Source organism: Diadema antillarum, unplaced genomic scaffold (genome assembly GCF_040938485.1).
Source record: "Diadema antillarum isolate AM-2024a unplaced genomic scaffold, OU_Dant_1.0 scf00000041, whole genome shotgun sequence".
NCBI classification, from domain to species: Eukaryota; Metazoa; Echinodermata; class Echinoidea; order Diadematoida; family Diadematidae; genus Diadema; species Diadema antillarum.
In genome coordinates, this window is record NW_027270930.1 from 1 (window position 1) to 20,405 (window position 20,405).

At 39.1% G+C, this 20,405-nt stretch overlaps 1 protein-coding gene across 1 annotated transcript; it reads right to left on the reverse strand.

Moving 5' to 3' along the window:
- Window positions 1-1,828: 1,828 nt before the first annotated feature.
- On the reverse strand, window positions 1,829-19,505 carry LOC139712493 (ubiquitin-conjugating enzyme E2 Q1-like). Its single transcript, XM_071624313.1, has 10 exons — window positions 19,280-19,505; window positions 15,361-15,465; window positions 14,742-14,843; window positions 14,089-14,207; window positions 12,876-12,972; window positions 10,096-10,244; window positions 9,244-9,334; window positions 6,640-6,843; window positions 4,995-5,061; window positions 1,829-3,455 (listed from the first exon to the last, which is right to left on the reverse strand). Exons 1-10 carry the CDS (start codon window positions 19,439-19,441, stop codon window positions 3,424-3,426), a joined length of 1,128 nt encoding a protein of 375 aa, XP_071480414.1. The 5' UTR covers window positions 19,442-19,505; the 3' UTR covers window positions 1,829-3,423.
- Window positions 19,506-20,405: the final 900 nt, after the last annotated feature.

Below are 20,405 nucleotides of genomic sequence, written 5' to 3' on the forward strand. Positions count from 1 at the left end.
CATTCAGATGAAAGCGAGACATCATAGGACTTGTATACATGTAATACTTTTGACAGGAAATTGTTTGAGGCCTATAATTCAACAATAGAATTTTTGGTATATGACAAGTTTTTCTCATAAACTAGCAGTAATAGCGTAATCACTAATGGTCCCGAATTTTCATATAAAGGGATGATAGTTCATTAAGTAGTACTCAATTCTCACGAAGTCATGACAACTTGGGGGCAAATCCTCAAGCAAACTTAACCTGCAAAATTTCTGCTGAAAATTCAAAAGGACCATGATACTACATGTAAAACAAAGTGATGTGTATCTGAATGCATCCAAAACACCTTTTCCCCTCACCCCTCCTCCCCCCCCCCCCCCCCCCCCAAGGCATAACTGTATCTACTCTTCTCTGCACCAAGTTGGGACACTTTCACAATCTTGCCCACAAGAGGGCTCTCTAGTGTAAAATGGCAGATCAGAGCGGTCTGGTATAGAGTTGAAGGGGCGGGGGGGGGGGGGGGAGAATGCCTCCTAAAACTTGATAAAAGTGACAAAAATAACCATCAAACCCATCAAGACTACCCTCCTTCATGTCTAAATTGCCATCTACATCGTATGGCAAATGACAACTCAATATGGATTTTCAAGTGCACTACTGCATTCTCAATGACTCAAATTTGTTTCATTCCATATCAAAATTTACTAATGCATGACAGAGCAGTAAGTGAAGAGAGCACATAGCAAGGAGGTAATTACTAGCAGGTAATGGTCACATATTGTCCCACATACGTGTATATTCAGCATTGCTTTGGATCAATCTTTGCAGCCGATTTGGACGCCACATTCATATTTTCATTTTTTGTTTTTTGTTTTTGTTTTGTATTGAATACGTTTCATGTGCACTGCAGAGGCCATGGAACGTGTTACAGATCACTGAAAAAAAGGAACATACTGCTGTTTTTGCACTTCAGATACCACTGGTTTCACCCTTCTAAAATGATCTTTTACACAACACGTAACAATAATGATAAGAAATGATGACTGGCAATGCCTTGCTTCTTTTTTTTTTTACCTTCAAAACTTCTACTTTTTTTCACCTCCAGTATGGATCTTCATTAAGCTTGTCTTATTTATCAGACTGAAAATTGCATATGCTACCCCCCTCCCCCCACATTCGACACACAATTCCACATAAAGTTTATACCAGAGTGGTTGTTTGTTTGTTTTTTATGTCTGTTACAGAGATTGAATCTAGCTATAAATGCACTTTATGCCATGAAGCAGATGGATTCCGTCGAGCTGGGTGACGTACTCGCGTGTCAGGAAAAGATTTTGTGACGGTGAAACATCGCAGAATGCATGGTCTACCATGAGCATACATGTGCATACATGCTCACGGCTATAACAATTTCAAACATTACAAAGCGAAACACAGTAATAATGTCTAAACACATGAAACAGAACACCAAACCGATGACAGGTGACACCAATTACACACAATGAGATGGTATCCTACTGGTTTTGAGGTGCTGAAGCTGTAAGAAAAGATAAAACCCGAACGGCCCCCACTGGAATCAGTTGTCTGGCGTTCCCTATGGTAACCCTCATAGATATATATGCCGCAGAACACATTTGGTTCATGTACAATGTGAAAACATGAAAGTTAACAGAGCAAAAAATAGAATAGAATAGTGGTGTATGTGGACATGTGAGTTAACAGTGCTACAGAAATGCCAGTCAGTATTCTGAACATAATGCAATATCCACAGCTATGCTCAACATTTATGGTCCCCTACCACCCCCCCCCCCCAAAAAAAAAATTAAAGGCAAGGTCCAATAAAATTATACTGTGGTGATTACATCAAGAGTATCATTAGCATCATATTCTTTCTTATACAAGTACATCTGGATATATGTATAGCCAGACCGCAGCAGCTCATAAAACGAAATTCAACCACCGTCAGTAAAAAGTCAGGTCTTAATTACAGCACTGAACTTTCAGAGACCTGACAGAACTGTTCTCCAAGCGTTCAACCACACAAATCATGCAGTTTTGGCTTTCTTGCAGTTCAGATTTTGATATTTCTACCTTCTAATTGTCCAATCAGAATGCTAGCCTTGCGAGTGCTACACTGAGTTCGGTGAGAATGGCACGGGAAGATACTAGCTGTGTGTTAAAAGGCTTAGATTTAATGGCAAATGTGCCTGCTCCAAAAAACAACAACAGGCAAACCAAGTATAAGCACATAGCAAACTCGTGAGATTTATGCCCTTAATATCGCTCCTACGGCGCACATCACCATGCTCATGAAAACACAGGATTATGTCGACACTAATTACTGCTGAGGGAATACAGCAAAAACTGACAGACAGACAAAACGCACAAACAAACATACAACCTAACCAAACATCAGAGGGCAAAGGCTTTGATTTCTATACGCTGTCATTGCTGTTGCTTTACGGAACTAAACCTCAGTTAACAATTGCTCAGCGGATCAGTCTCTCGAATCTGCCTCGATAGCCTACGTACTTTGGCAGCGACTAAGTACAGGAACATGATGAGCTGCCGTACACAACAGCACAAAGGCAGGCTGCCATTGGCTTTTTCCATATGTGGTAGCAACCTCTGCCAATGCACATCCGCACATCCAAACTGAAGTGGGAAGACAGCACTCTTTCTCCTGTGTGTGTGTTTTTTTCTTTCTTGTCAAATTCATTAACGGGAGACAAAGCAAGCACTTTTGTCTTCTTCTCTACTCACAAATCATCCCACCATTGCAAATATCCCAGGGCACTACGATGATATATAGTATGTTGTCATATGACCGTATGAGAGATTCTTGCTGGATATGTATCTGTCTGTCACATATGTTCCAAATCTCCACCCGCTTGCTCCATGCACGCAACCCACACGAAGAGCTGCAGCTTGACGTCACAAAGTATATCAATCATGGTTGCAGCTTCCGTCCTTGCTACATGCCGTCTCGATGGCAAAACACGCTTGTCCGTCCAAGAACCAAGCTGTCAAGGTCACATCTCCACTCTTGGTGCACCGTTCGGGGCCGTTTCTAACGAGACTGACCAGCTGCGGCTTTCGAGGATGAGAGCACTTCCACGCAAACCCCTCACCGGTACAATTCTCGACGCTAAGTAAAAGGATTCCCAGTGATTATGCTTTCATGACGATTACCATATGCGAGATGATGAGAAAAGGAAAAAAAAAAGTACACGGAACAAAATAAAGAAACGATGAAACATGAGCAAAACAAGGCTGATGTGATTGGTTTCTCCTTACTCTTCCTATTACTCAGTTAGCTCATAAAACAGTCCGCCAGCGAGGCAGCCGAAACGTGTCGGTGAGAGTCTTGAGCATGACAAAGTTCACTCTGTACACAAAGAAAAACAGAAGAGGCTCCTTGAAGAGAGTCCCCTGCTCTAGCCGTCCTCCTTCGGCGGGGTAAACCAACCTGGAACGACAGAAAATAGCAGCGATGGTAAATTCAAGTGATATGCCATAAAACCTTTGAAGTACAATGTGTATTCATGTGAAATTCCACTCGACATTTATGGTGACTTACAAAAAAAAGAAAACGAGATTTCGCACAGAGAGCTGTTGGAGGTTTATTTCAAAATCAGATGCTGAACAAGAGAGATAAACACTTTGGCCCGAATTCACGAAGGTGGTACAAATGAAACCATGGTTTAAACCATGGACAAAAACCATGGAGCACCAAGTGTCGCACGGAATACTTCGTCATGAAATTGGTCATTTCATTGACAAAAAGACCGTTTCGTTGACGAAATTATCATTTCGTGGATGAAATGCTCATTTAGTTACAAAATGTTGTCATTTCGTTACAAAATAATCATTTCATCGACGAAATGACCGATTTCGTAACGAAATATTCCATGCGACACTTGGCGCCCCATGGTTTTTGTCCATGGTTTAAACCATGGTTTCATTTGTACCACCTTCATGAATTCGGGCCTTTGACTTGTTCTAATTAAACAGCGAAAGCAGACTCAACCACATGCAAATTAGAGTGGAGCGATGATGCCCTTGCCTCACTTATCTCCAATTGACCGCCAAACAATTAATCACTAAATTCTCTTTCTCAAATCATATTATACAGAATGGATTAGTCAACCTTGCTCAAGTCGACCTCGCATAAGTCAAATAATCGCCTAAGTCAAAGGTCATTTCCAGTTCTCTTCTCTTTATATTCTATCGATTTTAATCCCTCACGAGTTGAATTTTCTCGAAGTCAAAGCTATTTCTTCAGTCCAAACAGATTCAACTTAGATGAGGTTGACTGTATGTCATTCCAACCACATTTTTGTAGAGTAATAATGACTGAGCAATAATCTTTTTTTTTTTTTTCAATGGGAATTGAGGCTTGCTACAGGCAAAATCATATCAATAACAAATGATTTCAATACTTCTGGGATACCACTTGAAGCAGCACTGTGAGGCAATGGTATCATTTCCTTGTCTATTTTTTGTAGGTGATGTGACCCATGTCACTGTTTTTTTTTTGAAAACATCCTAAATAAAAAATTGAATTACTGTAAAACGAGGAATTTTCGCGTGCATTTTAATTTTGCGAATTTCGCGAGCACCAAAATTCGCGAAATTAAAATGCATGCGAAAGTTTTTGTCTACACTACATGCATTGAACGCCAGTGGCAATTCGCGAAAATTTCATGCCACGAAAAAGGCTGTCGGCTCCAATTCGAAAAAATTTCATGCCGCGAATATATCATGTTTTACAGTACTTTGTCCTTCATGTTCAACTTTAAAGAAACTTACTTAAATCTTTCAGTCAGTGTGGTTTTTAAGACGTCCTTAAAGTTGGTTTAAACACAGAGTGGACATTCCCTGTAAGCTAACACCAAAGATGATTGTCAGCAATGGGTTGTACCTCTAGAGCCAATTGTAAAAAAATGGCAGAAATGAATATCTAGTTAATTGAGAGAGAGAATTTGGCAGGAGACACTCATCTTACCGTTCTTTTCGTGGATTTGTACAAGGGACCTGAAAGACTGCTGCGCCCTCACAAGGCTGTATTGACTCTGTTGGAAATAAGTTGTAAAAAAGACACGTTCAACCCAAAGAATAGTCAGCAGTCAACTTGCAAATGATGACAAAGGTACTCATCGGGAGTAAGGGGAGTAACTTTTCCCCCCATACGAAAAAAAAAAAAAAAAAATCTGTGCAGTTTCTTGAAATGCTGTAATATGATTTCTTTCACGTGGTTACAATGGAAGGAATGAATGTTCGCAAGCAAGTGAACACAAGACCACTGGTTGTCAGTCTCCTCCAAAGGACCAAATAATGAGGATAACATATCTTGCCTAGGGAGCAACACCCCTACAGCCTAGGGACTTGAACCACGGACCTCATGATTGATAAGTCTGTGGTCCTATCCACTGAGCTCGTGGCCATGCTAACCCCAATACATTTGCAGATGGGTCACTGCAAAATATTGTGATTTGGCTAAAAAGAACTAATTCACATTTGTTACAAAATCCCAATAGTTTAATCTCTTGAAATACATACATGTACATCCTGTGCAAATATCACATTCAAAATGTGTTAAAATTTGAATTGTTTTTGTCATGAAGAGGGTTATCTCCCACATTTGCATTCCTAACTCTGGAGCAGATTTCCTTAAAACTGTTTTCATACGACTGCTAAATTTCTTTGATCATTTTCTGTAACTGGCTTTTGCAAATGATCATGTGAAACAATGAATCCTTCTCGCTACTGTGTATTCTGGATATCATTGGCAATGCACTGGTTACAAACTGACTATAGGTGGCAGTGTTCAGGTATAACATTTCAGACAGTGGCAAATATCAAATACTGGTACAGAATTCTAAATCAACATGTCTGTCACACCACTCTCTTGAAACTTGCACCTCAGATGTGCTTGTTGTTAAATCAAACAGAATCCAACGGCAATGAAATATCCAAAAACGGGCAAAATAATACCCTTCACTGGAAAAGTGTATGAATGCCAGTTGCTCTGTTCAGCATAGTGCATCTTTTGGTGTGGCAGATAATCCCAAACTTTTCTCCTCTACCTGGAATAGCTCCAGCTGGTGAGCTGGTTACAACTTCCTTTCCAAGGAACAGATTTGTTTCCTTTGGGCAATGATCCATCTATCAACTTGCAAAACAAGCGAAAACAGAGCCAAAAATAGGGCACCCTTTTGTTCTGGCTTTGAACAAAAAAAAACAAAACAAAACATGCTTAAATGAAATCAAAGAGTATGATCATCATTATTAGAATCATTATGACTATCATCATAACACACCCATTATTACCAAATGCAGCATAAACCCTTCCTCTTCTTTTGATGACAGCAGTGCTTGCACAGATGGCATAATTTCAGCTACTGTAAACCTAGAAATTTTCATGAGAAGAATCTTTCACGAATTTTGCGAGCACCCATGATTCACAAAAGTAAAATACATGTAAAAGTGCTTGGCTACAAAATGCACTGAATGCCAGTGGCAATTTGTGAGAATTTCATGCTGTGAAAAAGCAGTCGGCTCAAATTTGCGAAAGTTTCATGCCGCTGGTGTTTCTTGCTTTACAGTAACTGGCCAGCTGTCGGTGACAGGGCCCGGCAACGTCCACTCACCTTGCCCGCGCCAAACTGTATCCTGGCCTTGCCCTTGACCAGTGTGGCTGCGATCTGCAGTATGACGGCCTCGATGGTGTAGGCACTGCTCCAGCCCTGCTTGGTGAGCAGCTCCATGCAGATTGCACCGCCCCCTAGGACGTAGCCCCCTGTCAGGATGGGCCACACCACCCGCACGAAGGGAGGGTCGTACGGGTAGTGCTCCTGTAAAAAAAAGAAGTTACAGGCAATGTCAAACAGCAAGGGTAATCAGCCAAGAAAACAAGCAATCAGAGAGTCAAAGTGGTGGGTGGGTGGGGGGGGGGGGGGGGAGAAGGATGAGGCATTTCTAAGAGACATAAACACCAAAGAATAACCACACTCATTGACAAATGGAAGATACGAAGAGCTTCAATGCAATGACTTATATAACCATTCTTGTCAATCTCAGAATATATGAGATTGAATCTACTGACGAACTATGAGAATTATTTGAATACATGTGGATGATTTGATATCTTCTAAAATATCTTTTCTTGTTATGTAACAAGTGCAGTACCATAGAAAAGATTCTAGTTTTCTATATCTGATGATGACCTTAGTTAAAAAATCTTGAAAATGGCATATAACAGTTTTTGCATGCAAACTCTTCATATTCAACTTTATTATTGTCTTATTACCTGGTAATGAACTCTTCACCATGTTATGTTACTGTGTTTGTTTGGATGGTTTCGCAGACAGTGAAGGGATATAATCAATCACGTCCAACTGGACCCCATGGATGACAGGCTATTGCAGCTGAATATGGGCTATCCAGCCATCTTCTCAGATGGAAAGGCACCAAACAAACAAGAGACAACCCTTTGGTGCTGTCTTGAAGTCTTACTTTTCATGAGCAGCATCAGTCCAAAATGTGCATGACAAGTTTCAGTTTCCTTGTATGTAAGCAAATGGATCCGTAGCCAGTTCAGAAACTTTTGGATTCAGTGGCTCTCTGCTTTTTTACAACGGCAAATAAAAATACCAGATATGCATGTGAATAGGTTTGTGTGTATGCTAATTTGCATATATTATGTGCCCCATGAGATATACTCATACTCCCTTTGATAGAAAGATCCCTGAGGTTCAGTGACATTACGATATTGAGATGGGTGCTCGCTCTGAATTTTGCACTTCAAAACATAAAACACACACAAAAGAACAGAAAGAGAGTCAAACAAACAGACAGACGGATAAAAACAATGCGCCATAATGCTTTCAGCAGAATTGTTTAAGAGGCATGAAGTGCACAGGTACCTCACAGCATTCGTGCAAATTGGCTGAGCACTCTGATGCCAGCAACCTAGCTATAGTCAATGCCAGTTGCTTCAGCTGGATTTTTCTGGAGTTGAGTCATGCTAGGGTGATAAGCATCTACTGCCATTCTTTAGGTGACTGAAACCAGTTGACAGGATATGGCTTGGCCAACAATTCCACCCAAAGAATGAATAAATAAATAAATAAACAGCATTTTGAACAAATCAGTGTGTAAACCAGCAAAAAAAAATAAAGAAATAAAAAAATACCCCACAAAAAAAAATAAATAATAATAATTGTCAGAACAAATATAAAAGAATAAACCAATTCAATGGTAATAAAATTAATTATAATAAGATATAGCACTTATAACACTGATCTAGTTATTAGTGCCCAGCCTTGATGTGCAACTTAAAGCAATGGAAACCACTGTGGGCTGGCTGGCTGGCTGGCACAGGTTCATGCAAGTCATGCACCATAGCTGACCCCTGGCCGATGGTTTAACCCTAAAAAGACTGGGCTATTTTGGTAGCTCAAAAGACTGGGGGGGGGGGGGGGCCTAAAGGGCCCCCCCTTAAGATCTCGGCCGCGGATTGCGCGATCGCCGCGGAAATTTGCACAATGGTAGTGTGCGATGTAATCTACAAGATCGTATATTCAAATTTTCCAAAAATAGTCTTCTTTTATTTTATTTTGATTAATTACGCTAATTTATGCGAGAAATCAGACTTTTTGATCTAAATCAGTAAATAAAGCTCCAAAAGTGCTCATTTTTGGTCTAATTATTCTTTGTGGCATTCTTAGCAAATGCACTTGAAAAAAAATTCGGTATCATAATTAATTTCTTATTTATTTTATTGTTTTATGAATTTCTTATGTATTTCTTTGTTTTTTCAACCTTTTGTTTTTGTTTTTTTTTAAACAAAATTTGTGGCAGGCACTTTTTGAAGCATTATACTCCTAAAACAAATTAATTTTAGCCATTGAGATTAAAAATAAGCATATTTATATGAACCATGTGAAAAAACTCAATTTGCATTGACTTTGTACACAAAATCACATTTTTGAGCCATTTTCGGCCTCGCGTGCATGTACAAAAAGTTATGCAACTTCAAAACCGTACCCCCGGGCGTCACAAATTTGGTGTCAAAATGTGCGGGAAACTCGAAAGAAAAAAGTCATAGAGCATCGCGGCAAGAGCATTGCGTGTTGCAGAGTAATCGCGCGAAATGTCGAGGGGGGGGGGCCTTTTAGGCCCCCCCCCCCCCAGTCTTTTTAGGGTTAAATCAATTCAGGACGTCTGGTCCCGTGTTAAACTCATCAACCTACCTTAAAGGTCATATTGAGGAGTATATGATCCTTGCCTTCCTTCTCTTTCAGTTGAATTAGATCTGCATGGAGTGGGCTGTCAGAGTCAACTCTGTTGAAAAAGAAAAAAAGAAGAAGAAAAATAATTGAGTGACATGAACACCTCACTTATCTTCAATGATATTATGCATAAGATAGGATACAGGAATTCTGTTGGATGCAAAACAGAGGTCAAAAAATGTCATTCCTGGTCATATTAGCAGAACATATAAACAAAATAAAAAATATATCATCTAGCAGGAATGTTTATGTGAAAAAACAATGGCAACACAAAATGAAACAAATCAAGAGTCACATTTTTCTTGAGTGAGTAAATAAAAGTTCAGTGTCCACATCCAGCACAAACCTCACTTTACACTTACAGTCTATATCAAGTCCAATCTAAATTCTGGCTTATTATCACAATATGGTTAAATGAAAGATTGCAGGAATAGTGAAATGAAATGGATGAATACAGCAAACTTTAAACGCAGTGAAGAGAATGAAAAGTGGTTTATTGTACACCCCGTGATATGCATTACCTACGACTTCTGACCCTAGTATATAATTTTTGACAGCATCATTACATTAAGATACCCCACATGTATCTATGACTCAAGTTCAGTTCACTTGGAGCAACTCTTAATTCACAAAGAGAGTCTTGCAGGTAAACTGTAACATATATGTGATGGATGACAGAGAGAAGACAGGCAATGGATGTTTGGATCCCTTATTCCCATCTCCACCTTCTGGGGACAAAACAGTAAAAATTGATACAGCGTTCAAATCTTGCCCTGCTGACACCAGCGGCTAACAGCCATTATGTATACTCACGTGAAAATCTTGACATTCCAGTCGTATAGACTGTCATTCACAAGCTCCACAGCATACATCTTTTTCTTCTTGAAGCTGTCCGATCGGTAGATGTCTCTTAGCTCCTTCATTAGTCTGTCAGTTGCCCCTACCGACCCCGAGACGGAACCCTGCGGAAAGCCATCACAAGAAACATGATTGATAGTGAATGACATACTGTACATTCTACAAAACTTAATGGTATACTTAACTAGAAATCTTGCTACGGCGACTGGTATGCCTCCGCCATAATGCATGGTTCTCCTAATAGGTCTATAGTACAATGTCTTGACAATGTCTGATGACAGTTTCACACAACTGGCAAAATATTAAAATTACAGGTTTGCCACAAATGGGCTGAATGTTCACTTTCCTAGAACTAGGTTAAATTGGATGAATGACCTTTGACCTTTTGACCTTTGACCTTTTGACAAGAAACTTCCCACAGAATATATTTTGGGTAATACATGCATACATCAAGTTTTAAAAAAATCCTTCAGGTATTGCATAAATATAAGGAAAGTAGTGATAATTTGAGGAGTTGACCTTGACCTTTGACCCCTGACCTTTGACCCATGACCCCCATCTTCCCTAGATAATCACTGCCCATCGGTACATGCATATATACTAAGTTCCATGAAGATACCTTGAACCATTTGCGAGATATGGAGAAAAACATGAAATTTCAACCTTTTTTCTCACAAAATAACCTGTGACCTTTGACCCCGTGAGCCTAAAATCCAAACAAAGTATTATCCCCCAGGATATATCCTCATACCAAGTTTGATGTAAAACCACCACACAGTCCTTGAGATATCAACAAAAACAAAATGGGACGGACGTACGGACGGACGGACGGACGACCCGAAAACATAATGCCTACAGCCACTTCGTTGGCGGAGGCATAAAAACAGAATGATGATGTTGTGAATACAATAAATACCTCCTGTACTGCTGCAACTTTTCATCTGAGTACCGTGCTGTCGTGCACATTTGTAGGGCTTCACAACAATTAGGACAGACATGACTGACAGAGAATCTCTTGCCAAGGTAAGACAGATGCAAATGCTACAGGCCTTCGGCAAGTGCATGCAGACTTGTACCATAGATAAGTGGACTGCAGTGTGTCTGTTTGCTGACCATCAAAGGAACAATTAAGCCTTCACGTGCTCTGAGTGCTGACAGGGACAGAAAAAAACCCATAGAATTGTACACACTATCCAAAGTCCCTGGCACAGAAAGGGTAAGTGATGGTCCCTCTTGCTTTCTGGTCTGAGAAGCAGCATCCACTGCAACATAATGGCTGTGGCTAGGGGCACATCACAATGTCTTCTACTGTGCGGTCACATCATTCATGTGAAAGAATGTAGCCATGTTGCAGCAAGGTTGACTTCGTGACTTGCTTCTGCACCATTACCATTTCTCATATGTTACGATATCTTTAAAAAATTAGAAATGTCGCTACGGCGACTGGTATGCCTCCGCCATAATGCATGGTTCTCCTAATAGGTCTATAGCACAATGTCTTGACAATGTGCGATGACAGTTTCACACAATTGGCAAAATATTAAAATGACAGGTTTGCCACAAATGTGCTGAATGTTCACTTTCCTATAACTAGGTTCAATTGGATGAATGATTAAAACGTCAGAGTGCAGGTATTTGGGGAACTGATGATTTTTACTTTACTCTTGACCCTTTTATAAGTTTATGCATTGAGTAATTTTCAAGGTATTGCATAAATATCAGGAAAGTAGTGATATTTTGAGGAGTTGACCTTGACCTTTGACCCCTGACCTTTGACCCCCCAACTTCCCTAGATAATCACTGCCCATCAGTACATGCATACATACTAAGTTCCATGAAGATACTTTGAACCATTTGCGAGATATGGAGAAAAACATGAAATTTCAACTTTTTTTCACAAAATAACCTGTGACCTTTGACCCCGTGACCCTAAAATCCAAACAAAGTATTATCCCCCCAGGATATACCCTCATACCAAGTTTGGTGTACAAACCACCTAACGGTTCGTGAGATATCAACAAAAACAAAACGGGACGGACGTACGGACAGATGGACGGACGCTACGACGGACGGACGTACGGACGGACGTACGGACGGACTGACGTACGGACGGACGGACGGACGACCCGAAAACATAATGCCTCCGGCCACTTCGTTGGCGGAGGCATAAAAAAAGAGAGATAATCATAACTGAAAATCAAATAGTAGCTGAACCACCTCACCGGATTAGCACCCTGCTCTTTGCGATGAATGAATGAAGTGGGTTCTTTGCGCCTGAGTCGTGAATATCTCACACACGGGACCTCCATTTTGTGTCCTATCAGAGGGACAGTGTGTTTTTGCCTCTTGCTAGACAGGACGCGATGCTTACTATACAGCATTGCTCAGTTATACTTGGTAATTGAACCCAGGTCTTCTGGATTTGGAGGCAGACGCACTACCAACTAAGCCAAATCACTGCCCTTGTAGGATGGAAGCCGGACATAGGAAGGCCTTGACAAACAAACAAGGTCAGATTACATGTCCTGACATAAGTTAATCAAGCCCATTCAGGCTAGATGAGGTAAACAGGGCCATTGCATGATGGTTACACAAAATCTTCCAGTCACCTTTTCATGACTAGAAAAGGACCGTATGGGCAAACTGAAGGTGACAATGTGTCCTGGAGTAGTGTAGGTGAGTAGGTAAATGATACAAGGCTCTTAAATCCTGAAAACGATGAAGAATGAGCTCACCTTGAGATAGTCTTTCCTTTGATTTGACTTGAGTCTTGCTAAGACAGCGTAATTCTCAGCATCAATCTCCTTCTCGTCATTGTCTTTTTCCATTTTGCTGGTGGTGGGGGGGGGGGGGGGGGGGGAGGGCAGAGTGAAAAATGAGAAGAGGGACTGTTAGAGGAACTCACAAACTCCAACTAAAGTGTGCAGACACACAAGCTGACAATTTGTCTAAACTGTGCATGAAAAGAGCGAACTTGTTCACAGATGATAAAGACACACAAGATATGAAGCTCTCATTTTCTTACCTCTGTTTACACCAAGGACTGACTATTCTGCCTCTACTATAACGATAGTTAATGTTAAATATTATTGTTGATATCGGCGCATTAATTTCACGGATGTCATCTGTCGTATATGTTTTTGACATTGTGATTTTCAATTTTTGATGCATGCCTGCAGCTATCTTAATGGATAATTGACCTGGTTATGTATGTTATACATTTTCTTGCATAAAGAAATGATTCAATCAACAAAAACAAAATGAGGGCTACATAAGAATTAAAACCTGTACGTTAACCTCCTGGAAACTTCCACTATGGGAAATGACTAAATAAACGACAATTTCAAACTAAAATGTTGGAGGTTTCTAGGTTTTTGGAGGCATTGTCAATTCATGCCTAAAAATGCTGCTTGCAATGATTTTACTCTATTATTAGTTTCCAAGCAATTTGGAGAGGAAAAGCATTATTTGGAATACTTCATAACAATGACTTAGTCTCATTTCATAGCGTTTCACAGATTCCACTGAAGACATGCTAACACAAACAAAATGTAAGTATACGTATTTGACAATATTACAATGGAAAATGATGGAATGCATATAATTGCAAACATGGATCATTACACATCTATAATCTTAACTTCTGTTTTCTCACATTATATTAACCTAGTTTGACTTTTAATAGTAACTGACTTTTAATAAGATTCATCTTTAAGTACATCTCAATTATCATAATTTATTGTTACCGTCATTCAATTAGGTGAATCGGGTAGTACAGAGTTAATCTCATTTGAAAGTCAGATAATACAAATCACCATCCTGTATGGACCTGATGACATATTTCTGTGGGTCAGTTTCTGATTTATATGTGAGGTTATTACTATGGAAGATATAAAAGAGAGAGAGAGAGAGAAAGAGATAGAAGAGAGATGTATGATATATCCTCACCTGGGCTCTTCCTCCATCTCATAATGATCTAGGCAGTCGTCTACCTCGTGGTTCTCGTCATCGTCCTCATCCTCCGCTGCGTCGTCCTCGTCTGCACTTAGCATTTCTTCATCATGGCTCTGTCAGAGTTGAAGCAGTTAGCAGGAGATATGAAGGTGTATAAAGTGATGTACAAATATAACTGGGCAGTGTAAATGAAACACGCAATCTCGCATGTGTCTGCCTCTACATTTGATCACTACATGTAGCAATGAATAACAAGATCTTGGGCCTACAGACAGACAATTACAAGAAATTAACTGGCACCCATTAGGTTAAGAAGTATTAAAAACTGAGCGGTAATGTTGATCACTACCACACGGGGGGCATTTCATGAGCATTTTGGTCGGATATTTTTCTGACAAACTGTTACAAGCAACTGAAATCCTTGCATCTGGTTGGCTTAGAGCAAATTGGTCCGACAACTTTGTCAGACAAAATGCTTCATGAAATGCCCCCTGCAGGTGTACAAGAGAGAGTACACGAAAGTGCTGTAAAAATTTGTGAATGGCTACAATGCTCCCACAGAGAGATTCCGCAGAAATCATTACTTACAATTGTACATGTATGATGCGTATGCAAGGAACATGCAGCAAAGTTGCATTTCTACCTACCTCTGGTGGTAAATGCTGTTCCAGCTTGGGCAGAGTTGACGGTAGATTTACATCATGGAGTTTGCAGAGTTCACACACTAAGTGCTTCACATGTCTCAAAAGCTATAAAATAAGATGCAGGAAAAAAAATAATACCATAGTAAGTGACATCATACATTGTATATCCAGCAAGGAAAGGGAAGTTGATAGAATCAGTTTAATTTTCCTCTAAAGTTTCACATTACGGTCACATTTGATAATGGACATTTCAAATAATTTTTCTCTCCCCCCCCCCCCCACCAATCAAATCAATAATTATGCCAGTTCAGTTATGCTCCTTACAGAAGCATTTACAGAATCATGAAACATATACGTATGTATGCTGTATGGTTGACCAACAATATAAACAAGGAAATTGCCCAGTTATTTAGTTTCAAGATGATGACCAAATGCCCCTGAAGACCCTGCACATTATCCTTACATACTGTGCATTCCAATTGAAACAAACAATGTACATATGTACATGTATGCACTCAACTACTCTAGTACATGCCACATAAACATTATAAATCCCAATGACTTCAGCTGCTCTGAAGGAAACACCTACTGGAGGTTAAAGTGACATCATAAGTGAATTTACCAATGAGTCTGATCCCGTTACATCCGCAAGCTGCTCAATGACTGTGGAGATGACTGCATCGTCAGCTTCGGAGAACCAGACGGGTGGAGACGAAGGGTAGGAATCCTGGTATGGGGAAATGAAGAGAGTGGATTCTCAGTTTTCAAGCATAAATGAAACTTTAATCTTTATGTCTCATTTATAAATAAATTAATCCATACATAACTTTTAACATTTTGGTTAAATTGTGTTTTTATCCAGCAACATCATTCATTTAGACTGAGATTGAACAAACACCTGAGCAATACTACACATGTACATCTGTGCATGAAATATGGCACATTTCGAAAAATCCCTTTTTAAGCATACACTATGAAGGCCCTCTTACCTTGTACATGACATGCTGGTATTAAGCTTTCCATATCCCTTCACAATAATTTCAATTTATCTACTTCGGAGCTTGACAGTTTTAATCACTGTGACAAGATTTACTAACAGGTATTGGTTTGCAATTTTTTTCTTTTTTACATCATCAACATAAACCTGTTAAGTCTAAATGTGGAAGTACTGATCTGATTTGTAAGAGAGAGGGTCATTTGCCCATCTGAGTCAAATTTGAACACTAATTTTAGTTGAAAAATTAAAAGTCTCTGACAATTTAGTTCACTTTCATCAATATATGTAGGTATTGGATCATCAAAAACAAAACTGAAACAAAGTTCATGCTGTATTCACCAACACTTTATTTCAGCACACAAATTTTCGAGCGATTTGCTCTTTCTCAAGTGTTGATACTGAGAAAACAATAATAAATTTGATGAACTTTGTCTCAGTTTTGTTTTTTACGATATTACCATGCTAACACATGGACAACTTACTCAATATAAAACTTAACCTACTAACAATAAAGAACTGTGTAATTCAATGGTTTCAGATCACTCCAATGAAATAAAAATAACAAAGCTTTTCAAATACTAGAATATCATGGCAGCAATACTACACACAGCAAATACTGCAGTCGAGAAACCTGCACTTACTGAGTAATTCTGAACTAATAAGAATACTGCAGAACTAATGCAACAGGACTTTAGTTCCGCAGATTAACCACAGGATTTCAAGTTAAAATCAAGCTTTGAGGTATTGGCAGATTTCTAAAATAAGGCAAACATTTGATACGCTATACACATGTACACTATTTTAGTGTTGCTCTATTTGATAATACAGTTCTGATGCCGTGCTAACCAAAGATGGGCATCAATGTCTCTTTAAATGTCATTACCCATTTCTTTGAATAGCACATAAAAAAATAATCCATAAACATTTAAAGGGATGGTATAGTAATGGTGGAGATGAGGATTAGGCTTTTAACTTTTTGTGAGATACTGTACCAAGAAACCATTTATGAAATAGCATGGAACATGCCATACTAAGAGGACTTCAAAGTTTACTTGATGGAAATCAGTTTTGGTATGGCTGAAACAGCCAAAAACAAAGTAAAACAAAGCAAACGTAATAAAAGGTGGGTCCACCTTTTTGAGGATTGTTCTTTTAGGATATCTCAGCCATTTCAAAGCAGATTTTCATCAAATAAATGTCAAGTTCCTCTTGAAATTTCATGCTCTTTCATATCTTAAAGGAGGTTACATACTAATCATCTCACTGAAAAAATGACAGAAACCTGAAGTTTAGGTCTCAACCAAAACTATACGACCCCTTCAAGATCACAAGTTATGATCTGATTCTAGTGCATGCAACCTATATCTGAATTTCATGCCCATACCTTGATATGAAATTGTTGTGTCAGAAAAAAATATTCAAGACATTCTCAGAAAAGGACATTAAAATCACAAAGACTGTATTTATTCGTTCTAGCCTTCAAATGATACAATGTACATGTTACAATGAATAAGATTCTTGCAACATGATAGGATGAGGGGCTGACACCTGAAAAATAATTTTGTATTCACCAAAATCATTTTAAATTAAGACTCTTTAATATAAAAAAAACAACCATAAAATAGTTTATACTATGATATGATACTCTTAGCAGATACATCGTATGATATTACTGTAAAAGTGGATATTTTCGAATGACTAATTTTTCGCGCTTGGCCAGGTGAGAAGAGTTTCGCGTGTTTTCAATTCCACAGAATCAAGACATCACGCACAGGAACATATGGCAAACAAAAATATTCGTGTACTTTTATTTTCGCGCTAGTTTCCGATTGCGCGAAATGCACGAAAATTTCAACACCTCGAACATTTCCACTTTTACAGTAATACCTTTTTGACGACCAAGACAAACAGCAAAAAATTCTCATGCATGGGGTAGATATGGTGTCACTTACACAAACAGTGATGCAGGAGTAGACCAATGCAGTTCATCCTATGAGTTTATTAAGTTTGCCTTGGACCCATAACAACTTGATTTTCTCCCATGCATCCAAATTATGTATTGTTTGATGCACAACATTATGATATCATGTATAACAACTAGGTAATGCCACATGCAATGTGAAAAATATTTGAAACAAATGCCCAGTGTTCCCAGCTAGTTTTTAGATCTAAATCTACATGCCAGATATACATACATATACATATGCCAGATCTAGAACTCTCACTGCTGGGCCAGTAACTTTTCAGGAATTGTCAAATTTACTGTTCCAACGTGACAGGTAAAAAAAATAATAATAAATAAAAAATAAAAAATTAATAAACATTGTCGAGGCTAATAAAAAAAAGAAAAAGAAAAAAGAACTTGACCAGTAAATCTTATGGGGTCAAACCAGTAAAAAATAGTTTTAATTTCATCTTGACACATGAAGTATTAGATACTTGGTAGAATAATCCTCCAAAAATATTCTTTGAAGGGGTTTACAATGGAGACCTACTGTGTCGAGAATGAACACTGGGCTCATCAAACTTCATCAATTCTAAATTCTACAACAAAGTTCTAAACCCTTATTCTACTGATGACTGTACCCAAGTAGTTACAATAAAGCACAGAGGTTGGTCATGGATTCAATTTTTGATTGTCCATGGAAAGAAGGACATACATGTAGCATCTCCATCAGTCCTGGCACGATCTTGTATCTGAAACCGTTTATTTAATGCCCACAATGAGCAGTCCATAACGAGGTTGGTCTACACACTAGTTTGGGGATGGTGTTTGACATTTGTTAATAGGGGCCTACTCTTTGTAGCTGATGTCTATTTAGCTTTGCCCTTCTTCTTCTTCTCCTTCCGTTCAGTACAGTCTACTATTCTACCTTAATTGGAGTTTGGTTAACCCCGGCCCGGGGCGCTCCTTGTACACAGTGACGCTTCGCATTCGGGCTGGTCGCAGTTAGAGTTTGGTGTACCATCATTGGGACCCATCCTAGCGATTCCTTGACAGTATGCAACTTGTACCCGGTAAAATCTAAATTTTCAGTATCCATCACTGGCCTCTACCTTGTCCATAGTCGATCATGAATCATCATTGTGTAGGGCCTATCTATAATGTTTTCAAGACTTTTCCTGTCTAGCAGTTAATGCTAGATCCCGCTCACTCAGGCCCCTCCTTTATGGACAGTATTATAGTCAGTAGACAGTAGAGTTCTATATAGCACTGTAGCAGTACAGTAGGGACTAGGAAGTGGGATCAGTGTCTGGGTTAAAGTTATATTGTAAATTTACTAAACGAAAGAAAGTGGCTAGCTAGATTTCTCAGTGCATGTATCTTGCAATTTGCATGGAACTGGTCTGGTCAAGCAACTCTCCCTGATTTTCAACATGTGCTCTACTTGCTTGGAGGAGGCTTTGTTCACAATGGATCGCCTTTATTTTTCCTAAGAAGACAATAGCTAATGAGCACAATAGACCACATTGTCACTGGAACACTCACACACACAAACGAATAAGACTAACTACAGCCTACACAGCACTACGTTTAACTCACTGTAAAGTTACAATGAATGATGAAGACTTCGTTGTTGGAACCGATAAACTTGCACGTCAGCTCGTCCATGTTCGCAGTACAAAGTTGAAACCTTTCATTTTCTTTGGGGAACACTGCCTCTAATAGTTTAATTTCACGTTTTAGAGATGCTCCGCACGACATTTTGAAAAATACTCTTGCTGCTGCGCTAAATCACAGTCACAGTCATTTGTTCCACCAGCTTTTCTTTCCACTCTTCGTTGTTGCCAGTGATGCCTACGAACACTGCGAAGCTGGGATATCGGGGATGTGCGAATATCACAGAAATGTCGGCGATTCTAAACAAAAGTTTGTGCATAACACCGTATGTATACTGTATTGCTCATCCTACACACACACAGAACTGTGTACTGATAGCGTGAAGATGGCGGAAGGGACTTCATCATCCTAACGCAAGAGGTCGCTAAACCACAAATTTCCACAAGTTTCCTGCCTGTTGGGCTATGTGTACACATCTCCGCACTGACTCTGCATTCTAAAAAACATGAAATTTCATTGTTGAATTTACTACACATTATAACAGAATATAAAATTAAATACATCGTATTAATATTGTCAATAGATTTTATAAAACAATCCAGGATATCGACACGGGCACTTGAACAAAGATCCTTCAGAAAAAGCAAAGAGCGCATCTTCCCATGCAGTAACAATGGGATCGAGTAGAAAGTTTAGACAATTTTGTAAAAGAAGTGAACATTTTGTGAAATTCTTTTTGTATCTACTTTATTGTTGACCACACCAAATATTAGATCTTCTTCTTCTTTTTCTTCTTCGGGTTAATCTCCTTCAATTAGTTGCGATTCTTGCAGACGGTGAATTGCCATCTAGAGCGGGCAGCATACGGTAGGCCTACTATTGATGTGTTTTGAAAATGCAGATGGTCCGATTTTCTTAAATATTTTGTCACCGAAGATTTTTGCAATCACCAAATTCTCTGATCACTTATGTTTTATGATTAAAAAAAATCAACGCAAGGAAAATTGAATGAAACCGCAAAGATACTAGAAAGATAATATTTATAATACTATTACTTAAAAAATACCCCCATGTCAAAATTCCAAAACTCATTGCTCTCTCTCTCTCT